This window comes from Oncorhynchus masou, chromosome 5, assembly GCF_036934945.1.
Source record: "Oncorhynchus masou masou isolate Uvic2021 chromosome 5, UVic_Omas_1.1, whole genome shotgun sequence".
Taxonomy (NCBI): Eukaryota; Metazoa; Chordata; class Actinopteri; order Salmoniformes; family Salmonidae; genus Oncorhynchus; species Oncorhynchus masou.
The window spans coordinates 92,869,095-92,882,573 of NC_088216.1; the positions used below are offsets into that span (position 1 = coordinate 92,869,095).

A 13,479-nucleotide genomic window follows, 5' to 3' on the forward strand; every position below is an offset into this window, starting at 1 on the left:
ATATAGCTGAATACACGGTAGATTACAGATATAACTGAATACACAGTAGATTACAGATATAGCTGAATACACAGTAGATTACAGATATAACTGAATACACAGTAGATTACAGATATAGCTGAATACACAGTAGATTACAGATATAGCTGAATACACGGTAGACAAGACAAGACATGTCGCCCATGGGCATACACTACCCGTAGGTAAACTTTGTTAAATACACTAGTTAGACCTGGGCGGACCACCCACTGTATTTTTGGTTAGTTAGTTAGCTGTTGTTGAAATAGGCTAGTCTAGTTTAGGGGTGTTTTTGGATGCTTGTTTCTTTCCTTGGGTCCAGCTCAGCCCCTTTTCCTGCCCCCCCCCCCCATTACCGTGTGTTTTCTAATAAACCATGTGTTTGATGGTAATTTAGTTGTCTGTGGTTATTTTGTTCTCACTCTTTCTTTTTCACTATTATAATTTGCATGAGTTGTGTTACGGGTCTCGTTACCATCTCCCCTAGACTGTCGGGCCAAAAGGGATTTGTAACAGCTGAATACACAGTAGATTACAGCTATAACTGAATACATGGCAGATTACAGAGAGACCAATTAGATGAAGAAGAGATGATGAACATGTCAACATGTATGGAACGCAACATGTATGGTTCCAATTATAGTTTCTCCTATTAGTGATTTGTCAATAAGTAATCATAGCTTTCACCTGATCAGTCTGTCATGGAAAGATCCGGTGTTCCTAATGTTCTGTGTAAACAGTGCATTCTGACAGTATTCAGACCCTTTGGCATTTTTCACATTTTGTTATGTTACAGCCTTATTCTAAAATTGCTGAGGATTTTTTTTATATATTTAATCAATCTACACACAATACCCCATAACGACAAAGCGGAAACAGGTTTTGTGAGATTTTTACAAATGTATAAATAACTAAAAAAAAATTAGCACATAAGCATTCAGACCCTTTGCTATGAGACTTGAAATTGAGCGAAGGTGCATCTTGTTTCCATTGATCATCCTTGAGATGTTTCTTCAACTTGATTGGAGTCCACCTGTGGTAAACTCAATTGGTTGGACATGATCTGGAAAGGCACTCACCTGTCTATATAAGGTCCCACAGTTGTACAGTGCATGTCAGAGTAAAAATCAAGCCATGAGGTTGAAGGAATTGTCCGTAGAGCTCCGAGACAGGATTGTTTTGAGACACATATCTGGGGAAGGGTACCAAAACATTTCTGCAGCATTGACGGTCCCCAAGAACACAGTGGCCTCCATCATTCTTAAATGGAAGAAGTTTCAAACCACCAAGACTCTTCCTAGAGTGGCCGCCTGGCCAAACTAAGCAATCAAGGGAGAAGCTTTGGTAGGGAAGAGACCAAGAACCCGATGGTTACTCTGACAGAGCTCCAGAGTTATTCTGTGGAGATGATATAAACTTCCAGAAGGACAACCATCTCTGCAGTACTCCACCAATCAGGCCTTTACGGTAGAGTGGTAATACGGAAGCCCCTCCTCAGTAAAAGGCACATGACAGCCCGCTTGGAGTTTGCCAAAAAAACAAGATTCTCTTGTCTGATGAAACCAAGATTAATGAATGCCAAGTGTCACATCCTGAGGAAACCTGGCACCAACCCTAAGATGAAGCATGGTGGTGGCAGCATCATGCTGTGGAGATGTTTTTCAGAGGTAGGGACTGGGAGACTGGTCAGGATTGAGCGAAAGATGAACGGAGCAAAGTACAGAGAGATCCTTGATGAACCTGCTCCAGAGCGCTCAGGACCTCAGACTGGGGTGAAGGTTCATCATTCAACAGGACAACGACCCTAAGCACACAGCAAGGACAACACAGGAGTGGCTTTGGGACAAGTCTCTGAATGTCCTCGAGGGACCAGCTAGAGACCGGACTTGAACACGATCGAACATCTCTGGAGAGACCTGAAAATAGCTGTGCAGTGACGCTCCCTATCCAACCTGACAGAACTTGAGAGGTTCTGCAGAGAAGAATGGGAGAAACTCCCCAAATACAGATGAGCCAAGCTTGAAGCGTTATACCCAAGAAGACTCAAGGCTATGATCTTCATCAAAGTACTGAGTAAAGGGTCTGAATACTTATGTAAATGTGATATTTCATTTTTTTATTTTTATAAATTTGTCAAAATTTCTAAAAACCTATTTTTGCTTTGTCATTATGGGGTATTGTGTGTAGATTGATGAGGGGAAAAATAACTTTTGAATCCATTTTAGAATAAGGCTGTAATATAACAAAATGTGGAAAACGTCAAATGACATGTATTTAATTGTATGTGGACATTATACCAGGGCTATTGGCGGCAGGTAGCCTAGTGGTTAGAGTGTTGGACTAGTAACCAAAAGGTTGCAAGATCAAATCCCTGAGCTGACTAGGTAAAAATCCATCGTTCTGCCCCTGAACAAGGCTGTTAACCCACTATTCCTAGGCCGTCACTGAAAATAAGAGTCTGTTCTTAACTGACTTGCCTAGTTAAAAATAGGTAAAATAAATTATATATATAAAATGTCATATATTTATTTGTATTTGGACATTATATATAAATTGTATATATTTATCTGTATTTGGACATTATATATAAATTACATGTATTTAAATGTATTTAGACATTATATATAAATGGCACATATGTATATGTATTAGTGCATTACCTTTCCCATTCCAGAGTGCGCGTGTCCTATCTTCACCACCACAGGGAAAGAGGGCATGGAGATCTGAAAGAGAAGACATGTTGGAATGATTGACTGGCTGAATGACTGGCTGACTGGCTGGCTGAATGAATGAACAATTGATTTGCTGACTGACTGAATGACTGATTAGCTGACTGACTGAATGAATGACTGAATAACTGATTGGCTGACTGGCACACTGACTGAATGTTGCTCCAGGAGACTATTAGATATTATATTAGACTATTAGATATTTAACCATAGAGAGACACACCAGGGCTAGTAGATATTTAACCATAGAGAGACACACCATGGCTATTAGATATTTAACTATAGAGATAAACACCAGGGCTATTAGATATTTAACTATAGAGTTACTACAGAGTTAAACTTCTTATTTACTACAGAATTCCTACAGGTCTAAACTAAAAAGTCACTACAGGTCTAACTACAGAGTTTATACAGGTCTAAACTACCGAGTTAATGCAGAGTTACAACAGGTCTAACTACAGAGTTACTACAGGTCTAAACTACAGAGTTACTACAGGTCTAAACTACAGTTACTACAGGTCTAAACTACAGAGTTACTACAGGTCTAACTACAGAGTTAATACAGGTCTAAACTACTGAGTTAATGCAGAGTTACTACAGGTTTAACTACAGAGTTACTACAGGTCTAAACTACAGAGTTACAACAGGTCTAAACTACAGTTACTACAGGTCTAAACTACAGAGTCACGACAGGTCTTACTACAGAGTTACTACAGGTTTAAACTTCTTATTTACTACAGAATTCCTACAGGTCTAAACTACAGAGTTACTGCAGGTCTAAACTACAGAGTTAATACAGGTCTAAACTACAGTTACTACAGGTCTAAACTACAGAGTTACTACAGGTCTAACTACAGAGTTAATACAGGTCTAAACTACCGAGTTAATGCAGAGTTACTACAGGTTTAACCACAGAGTTACTACAGGTCTAAACTACAGAGTTACTACAGGTCTAAACTACAGTTACTACAGGTCTAAACTACAGAGTCACGACAGGTCTTACTACAGAGTTAATACAGGTGTAAACTACAGTTACTATAGGTCTAAACTACAGAGTTACCACAGGTCTATGCTACAGAGTTACTACAGAGTTACTACAGGTCTAAACTACAGAGTCACTACAGCTCTAAACTACAGAGTTACAACAGGTCTAAACTACAGTTACTACAGGTCTAAACTACAGAGTTACTACAGGTCTAACTACAGAGTTAATACAGGTCTAAACTACTGAGTTAATGCAGAGTTACTACAGGTTTAACTACAGAGTTACTACAGGTCTAAACTACAGAGTTACAACAGGTCTAAACTACAGTTACTACAGGTCTAAACTACAGAGTCACGACAGGTCTTACTACAGAGTTACTACAGGTTTAAACTTCTTATTTACTACAGAATTCCTACAGGTCTAAACTACAGAGTTACTGCAGGTCTAAACTACAGAGTTAATACAGGTCTAAACTACAGTTACTACAGGTCTAAACTACAGAGTTACTACAGGTCTAACTACAGAGTTAATACAGGTCTAAACTACCGAGTTAATGCAGAGTTACTGCAGGTTTAACTACAGAGTTACTACAGGTCTAAACTACAGAGTTACAACAGGTCTAAACTACAGTTACTACAGGTCTAAACTACAGAGTCACGACAGGTCTTACTACAGAGTTACTACAGGTTTAAACTTCTTATTTACTACAGAATTCCTACAGGTCTAAACTACAGAGTTACTGCAGGTCTAAACTACAGAGTTAATACAGGTCTAAACTACAGTTACTACAGGTCTAAACTACAGAGTTACTACAGGTCTAACTACAGAGTTAATACAGGTCTAAACTACCGAGTTAATGCAGAGTTACTACAGGTTTAACTACAGAGTTACTACAGGTCTAAACTACAGTTACTACAGGTCTAAACTACAGAGTCACGACAGCTCTTACTACAGGGTTACAACAGGTTTAAACTTCTTATTTACTACAGACTTCCTACAGGTCTAAACTACAGAGTTACTGCAGGTCTAAACTACAGAGTTAATACAGGTCTAAACTACAGTTACTACAGGTCTAAACTACAGAGTTACTACAGGTCTAACTACAGAGTTAATACAGGTCTAAACTACCGAGTTAATGCAGAGTTACTACAGGTTTAACCACAGAGTTACTACAGGTCTAAACTACAGAGTTACTACAGGTCTAAACTACAGTTAATACAGGTCTAAACTACAGAGTTACTACAGGTCTAAACTACAGCGTTACTACAGAGTTACTACAGATCTAACAACAGATGTACTACAGGTCTAAACTAAATAGTTACTACAGAGTTACTACAGGTCTAAACTAAATAGTCACTCCAGGTCTAACTAGAGAGTTACTACAGGTTTGACAACAGAGTCACTACAGGTCGAACAACAGAGGTACTACAGGTCTAACTACAGAGTTACTACAGGTGTAACTACAGAGTTACGACAGAGTTACTACAGGTCTAACTACAGAGTTACTACAAGTCTAAACCCTAGCGTCACTACAGGTATAACTACAGAGTTACTGCAGAGTTACTACAGGTCTAAACTACAGAGTTACTACAAGTCTAAACTACAGCGTTACTACAGGTCTAACTACAGAGTTACTACAGGTCTAACTACAGAGTCAATACAGGTCTAAACTACAGAGTTACTACAGGTCTAAACTACAGAGTTACTACAGGTCTAACTATATAGTTACTATAGATCTAAACTACAGAGTTACTACAGAGTTACTACAGATCTAACAACAGAGGTACTTCAGGTCTAACTACAGAGTTACTACAGGTCTAAACTACAGAGTCACTACAGGTCTAATTACAGATTTACTACAGGTCTAAACTAAATAGTCACTACATGTCTAAACTACAGAGTCACTAGTGTTCTAAACTACAGAGTTACTACAGGTCTAACTACAGAGTTATGACAGAGTTACTACAGGTCTAAACTAAATAGTCACTACATGTCTAAACTACAGAGTCACTAGTGTTCTAAACTACAGAGTTACTAGAGGTCTAAACTACAGTTACTACAGGTCTAAACTACAGAGTTACTACATGTCTAAACTACAGAGTCACTATTGTTCTAAACTACAGTTACTACAGGTCTAAGCTACATAGTTACTATGGGTCTAAACTACAGAGTTACTACAGGTCTAAACTACAGAGTTACTACAGGTCTAACTACAGAGTTACTACAGAGTTACTACAGGCCTAAACTACAGAGTTACTACAGGTCTAACTACAGAGTCACTACAGGTCTAAACATCAGTGTTAATACAGGTCTAACTGCAGAGTTACTACAGAGTTACTACAGGTCTAACTACAGAGTTACTACAAGTCTAAACTACAGCGTTACTACAGGTCTAACTACAGAGTTACTACAGACCTAACAACAGAGGTACTACAGGTCTAAACTTCAGAGTTACTACAAGTCTAAACTACAGTTAATACAGGTCTAAACTACAGAGTTACTACAGGTCTAAACTACAGCGTTACTACAGAGTTACTACAGATCTAACAACAGAGGTACTACAGGTCTAAACTAAATAAATATATCCCATTTAGCAGACGCTTTTGTCCAAAGCGACTTACAAGTCGGCTGGGGCCACTACTTTTTTACATATGGGTGGTCCCAGCGGGAATCGAACCCACGACGCTTGGCGTTGCAAGCGCCATGCTCTACCGACTGAGCCACACAGGTTACAAATAGTTACTACAGAGTTACTACAGGTCTAAACTAAATAGTCACTCCAGGTCTAACTAGAGAGTTACTACAAGTTTGACAACAGAGTCACTACAGGTCGAACAACAGAGTTACTACAGGTCTAACTACAGAGTTACTACAGGTGTAACTATAGAGTTACGACAGAGATACTACAGGTCTAACTACAGAGTTACTACAAGTCTAAACCCTAGCGTTACTACAGGTATAACTACAGAGTTACTGCAGAGTTACTACAGAGTCACTACAGGTCTAAACTACGGAGTTACTACAGGTCTAAACTACAGAGTTACTGCAGAGTTACTACAGGTCTAACTACAGAGTTACTACAAGTCCAAACCCTAGTGTTACTACAGGTATAACTACAGAGTTACTACAGAGTTATTACAGTCTAAACTACAGAGTTACTGCAGAGTTACTACAGGTCTAACTACAGAGTTACTCAAGTCTAAACTACAGCGTTACTACAGGTCTAACTACAGAGTCAATACAGGTCTAAACTACAGAGTTACTACAGGTCTAAACTACAGAGTTACTACAGACCTAACAACATAGGTACTACAGGTCTAAACTTCAGAGTTACTACAAGTCTAAACTACAGTTACTACAGGTCTAAACTACAGAGTTACTACAGGTCTAAACTACAGCGTTACTACAGAGTTACTACAGATCTAACAACAGATGTACTACAGGTCTAAACTAAATAGTTACTACAGAGTTACTACAGGTCTAAACTAAATAGTCACTCCAGGTCTAACTAGAGAGTTACTACAGGTTTGACAACAGAGTCACTACAGGTCGAACAACAGAGGTACTACAGGTCTAACTACAGAGTTACTACAGGTCTAACTACAGAGTTACGACAGAGTTACTACAGGTCTAACTACAGAGTCACTACAGGTCTAAACTACGGAGTTACTACAGGTCTAAACTACAGAGTTACTGCAGAGTTACTACAGGTCTAACTACAGAGTTACTACAAGTCTAAACTACAGCGTTACTACAGGTCTAACTACAGAGTTACTACAGGTCTAACTACAGTCAATACAGGTCTAAACTACAGAGTTACTACAGGTCTAAACTACAGAGTTACTACAGGTCTAACTATATAGTTACTATAGATCTAAACTACAGAGTTACTACAGAGTTACTACAGATCTAACAACAGAGGTACTTCAGGTCTAACTACAGAGTTACTACAGGTCTAAACTACAGAGTCACTACAGGTCTAATTACAGATTTACTACAGGTCTAAACTAAATAGTCACTACATGTCTAAACTACAGAGTCACTAGTGTTCTAAACTACAGAGTTACTACAGGTCTAACTACAGAGTTATGACAGAGTTACTACAGGTCTAAACTAAATAGTCACTACATGTCTAAACTACAGTGTCACTAGTGTTCTAAACTACAGAGTTACTAGAGGTCTAAACTACAGAGTTACTACATGTCTAAACTACAGAGTCACTATTGTTCTAAACTACAGTTACTACAGGTCTAAGCTACATAGTTACTATGGGTCTAAACTACAGAGTTACTACAGGTCTAAACTACAGAGTTACTACAGGTCTAACTACAGAGTTACTACAGAGTTACTACAGGCCTAAACTACAGAGTTACTACAGTTCTAACTACAGAGTCACTACAGGTCTAAACGTCAGTGTTAATACAGGTCTAACTGCAGAGTTACTACAGAGTTACTACAGGTCTAAACTACATAATTACGACAGAGTTACTACAGGTCTAACTACAGAGTCACTACATGTCTAAACTACGTAGTTACTACAGGTCTAAACTACAGAGTTACTGCAGAGTTACTACAGGTCTAACTACAGAGTCACTACATGTCTAAACTACGTAGTTACTACAGGTCTAAACTACAGAGTTACTGCAGAGTTACTACAGGTCTAACTACTGAGTTACTACAAGTACAAACCCTAGCGTTACTACAGGTATAACTACAGAGTTACTACAGAGTTATTACAGTCTAAACTACAGAGTTACTGCAGAGTTACTACAGGTCTCACTACAGAGTTACTACAAGTCTAAACTACAGCGTTACTACAGGTCTAACTACAGAGTCACTAGAGGTCTAAACTACAGAGTTACTACAGGTCTAAACTACAGCGTTACTACAGAGTTACTACAGATCTAACAACAGAGGTACTACAGTTCTAAACTAAATAGTCACTCCAGGTCACCTAGAGAGTTACTACAGGTCTATGATACAGAGATACTTCAGGTCTAAACTAAAGAGTTACTACAGTTCTAAACTACAGTTACTACAGGTATAAACTACAGAGTTACTACAGGTCTAAACTACAGCGTTACTACAGAGTTACTACAGATCTAACAACAGAGGTACTACAGGTCTAAACTAAATAGTCACTCCAGGTCGAACTAGAGAGTTAACAGCAGAGGTATTACAGGTCTAACTACAGAGTTACTACAGGTCTAAAATACAGAGTTACTACAGGTCTAACTACAGAGTTACTACAGGTCTAAACTACAGAATTAATACAGGTCTAACTACAGAGTTACTATAGGTCTAAACTACAGAGTTACTAAAGAGTTACTACAGATCTAACAACAGAGGTACTTCAGGTCTAACTACAGAGTTACTACAGAGTTACTACAGATCTAACAACAGAGGTACTTCAGGTCTCACTACAGAGTCACTACAGGTCTAAACTACAGAGTTACTACAGGTCTAAACTACAGAGTTACTACAGGTCTAAACTACAGAGTTACTACAGGTCTAACTACATAGGTACTACAGGTCTAAACTTCAGAGTTACTACCAGTCTAAACTACAGAGTTACTACAGGTTTGACTACAGAGTCACTACAGGTCTAACTACAGAGTTACAACAGGTCTAAACTGCAGAGTTACTACAGAGTTAACAACAGAGGTACTACAGGTCTAACTACAGAGTTACTACAGGTCTAAACTACAGAGTTACTACAGGTCTAACTACAGAGTTACTACAGGTCTAAACTACAGAGTCACTACAGGTCTAATTACAGAGTTACTACAGGTCTAAACTAAATAGTCACTACATGTCTAAACTACAGAGTCACTAGTGTTCTAAACTACAGTTACTACAGGTCTAAACTACAGTTACTACAGGTCTAAACTACAGAGTTACTACAGAGTTACTACAGGTCTAACTACAGAGTTACTACAGAGTTACTACAGGCCTAAACTACAGAGTTACTATTAGTCTAACTACAGAGTTACTACAGGTCTAACTACAGTGTCAATACAGGTCTAAACTACAGAGTTACTAGTGTTCTAAACTACAGAGTTACTACAGGTCTAAACTACAGTTACTACAGGTCTAAACTACAGAGTTACTACATGTCTAAACTACAGAGTCACTATTGTTCTAAACTACAGAGTTACTACAGGTCTAAACTACAGAGTTACTACAGGTCTAAACTACAGAGTTACTACAGAGTTACTACAGGTCTAACTACAGAGTTACTACAGAGTTACTACAGGCCTAAACTACAGTTACTACAGGTCTAAACTACAGAGTTACTACAGAGTTACTACAGGTCTAACTACAGAGTTACTACAGAGTTACTACAGGCCTAAACTACAGAGTTACTATTAGTCTAACTACAGAGTTACTACAGGTCTAACTACAGTGTCAATACAGGTCTAAACTACAGAGTTACTAGTGTTCTAAACTACAGAGTTACTACAGGTCTAAACTACAGTTACTACAGGTCTAAACTACAGAGTTACTACTACATGTCTAAACTACAGAGTCACTATTGTTCTAAACTACAGAGTTACTACAGGTCTAAACTACAGAGTTACTACAGAGTTACTACAGGTCTAACTACAGAGTTACTACAGAGTTACTACAGGCCTAAACTACAGAGTTACTATTAGTCTAACTACAGAGTCACTACAGGTCTAATCTACAGAGCTAATGCAGAGTTACTACAGGTCTAAACTACAGAGTTACTGCAGAGTTCCTACAGGTCAAACTACAGAGTTACTACAGGTCTAACTACAGAGTTACGACAGAGTTACTACAGGTCTAACTACACAGTTACTACAGAGTTATTACAGTCTAAACTACATAGTTACTGCAGAGTTACTACAGGTCTAACTACAGAGATACTTCAGGTCTAAACTAAAGAGTTACTACAGTTCTAAACTACAGTTACTACAGGTATAAACTACAGAGTTACTACAGGTCTAAACTACAGCGTTACTACAGAGTTACTACAGATCTAACAACAGAGGTACTACAGGTCTAAACTAAATAGTCACTCCAGGTCGAACTAGAGAGTTAACAGCAGAGGTATTACAGGTCTAACTACAGAGTTACTACAGGTCTAAAATACAGAGTTACTACAGGTCTAACTACAGAGTTACTACAGGTCTAAACTACAGAATTAATACAGGTCTAACTACAGAGTTACTATAGGTCTAAACTACAGAGTTACTAAAGAGTTACTACAGATCTAACAACAGAGGTACTTCAGGTCTAACTACAGAGTTACTACAGAGTTACTACAGATCTAACAACAGAGGTACTTCAGGTCTCACTACAGAGTCACTACAGGTCTAAACTACAGAGTTACTACAGGTCTAAACTACAGAGTTACTACAGGTCTAAACTACAGAGTTACTACAGGTCTAACTACATAGGTACTACAGGTCTAAACTTCAGAGTTACTACCAGTCTAAACTACAGAGTTACTACAGGTTTGACTACAGAGTCACTACAGGTCTAACTACAGAGTTACAACAGGTCTAAACTGCAGAGTTACTACAGAGTTAACAACAGAGGTACTACAGGTCTAACTACAGAGTTACTACAGGTCTAAACTACAGAGTTACTACAGGTCTAACTACAGAGTTACTACAGGTCTAAACTACAGAGTCACTACAGGTCTAATTACAGAGTTACTACAGGTCTAAACTAAATAGTCACTACATGTCTAAACTACAGAGTCACTAGTGTTCTAAACTACAGAGTTACTACAGGTCTAAACTACAGTTACTACAGGTCTAACTACAGAGTACTACAGAGTTACTACAGGTCTAAACTACAGAGTACTACAGAGTTACTATAGGCCTAAACTACAGAGTTACTATTAGTCTAACTACAGAGTTACTACAGGTCTAACTACAGTGTCAATACAGGTCTAAACTACAGAGTTACTAGTGTTCTAAACTACAGAGTTACTACAGGTCTAAACTACAGTTACTACAGGTCTAAACTACAGAGTTACTACATGTCTAAACTACAGAGTCACTATTGTTCTAAACTACAGAGTTACTACAGGTCTAACAACAGAGTTACTACAGGTCTAAAACTACAGAGTTACTACAGGTCTAAACTACAGAGTTACTACAGAGTTACTACAGGCCTAAACTACAGTTACTACAGGTCTAAACTACAGAGTTACTACAGAGTTACTACAGGTCTAACTACAGAGTTACTACAGAGTTACTACAGGCCTAAACTACAGAGTTACTATTAGTCTAACTACAGAGTTACTACAGGTCTAACTACAGTGTCAATACAGGTCTAAACTACAGAGTTACTAGTGTTCTAAACTACAGAGTTACTACAGGTCTAAACTACAGTTACTACAGGTCTAAACTACAGAGTTACTACATGTCTAAACTACAGAGTCACTATTGTTCTAAACTACAGAGTTACTACAGGTCTAAACTACAGAGTTACTACAGGTCTAAACTACAGAGTTACTACAGAGTTACTACAGGTCTAACTACAGAGTTACTACAGAGTTACTACAGGCCTAAACTACAGAGTTACTATTAGTCTAACTACAGAGTCACTACAGGTCTAATCTACAGAGCTAATGCAGAGTTACTACAGGTCTAAACTACAGAGTTACTGCAGAGTTCCTACAGGTCAAACTACAGAGTTACTACAGGTCTAACTACAGAGTTACGACAGAGTTACTACAGGTCTAACTACACAGTTACTACAGAGTTATTACAGTCTAAACTACATAGTTACTGCAGAGTTACTACAGGTCTAACTACAGAGTTACAACAGGTCTAAACTGCAGAGTTACTACAGAGTTAACAACAGAGGTACTACAGGTCTAACTACAGAGTTACTACAGGTCTAAACTACAGAGTTACTACAGGTCTAACTACAGGGTTACTACAGGTCTAAACTACAGAGTCACTACAGGTCTAATTACAGAGTTACTACAGGTCTAAACTAAATAGTCACTACATGTCTAAACTACAGAGTCACTAGTGTTCTAAACTACAGTTACTACAGGTCTAAACTACAGTTACTACAGGTCTAAACTACAGAGTTACTACAGAGTTACTACAGGTCTAACTACAGAGTTACTACAGAGTTACTACAGGCCTAAACTACAGAGTTACTATTAGTCTAACTACAGAGTTACTACAGGTCTAACTACAGTGTCAATACAGGTCTAAACTACAGAGTTACTAGTGTTCTAAACTACAGAGTTACTACAGGTCTAAACTACAGTTACTACAGGTCTAAACTACAGAGTTACTACATGTCTAAACTACAGAGTCACTATTGTTCTAAACTACAGAGTTACTACAGGTCTAAACTACAGAGTTACTACAGGTCTAAACTACAGAGTTACTACAGAGTTACTACAGGTCTAACTACAGAGTTACTACAGAGTTACTACAGGCCTAAACTACAGTTACTACAGGTCTAAACTACAGAGTTACTACAGGTCTAAACTACAGTTACTACAGGTCTAACTACAGAGTTACTACAGAGTTACTACAGGCCTAAACTACAGAGTTACTATTAGTCTAACTACAGAGTTACTACAGGTCTAACTACAGAGTGTCAATACAGGTCTAAACTACAGAGTTACTAGTGTTCTAAACTACAGAGTTACTACAGGTCTAAACTACAGTTACTACAGGTCTAAACTACAGAGTTACTACATGTCTAAACTACAGAGTCACTATTGTTCTAAACTACAGAGTT

At 38.2% G+C, this 13,479-nt stretch overlaps 1 protein-coding gene across 1 annotated transcript in view; it reads right to left on the bottom strand.

Moving 5' to 3' along the window:
* Positions 1-13,479, bottom strand: part of LOC135540453 (synapsin-2-like) — a 204,248-nt gene that overhangs the window by 52,058 nt on the left and 138,711 nt on the right. Inside the window, 1 exon segment of the mRNA XM_064967087.1 lies at positions 2,679-2,741. Within this exon segment, the coding sequence (XP_064823159.1) occupies positions 2,679-2,741 (63 nt within the window).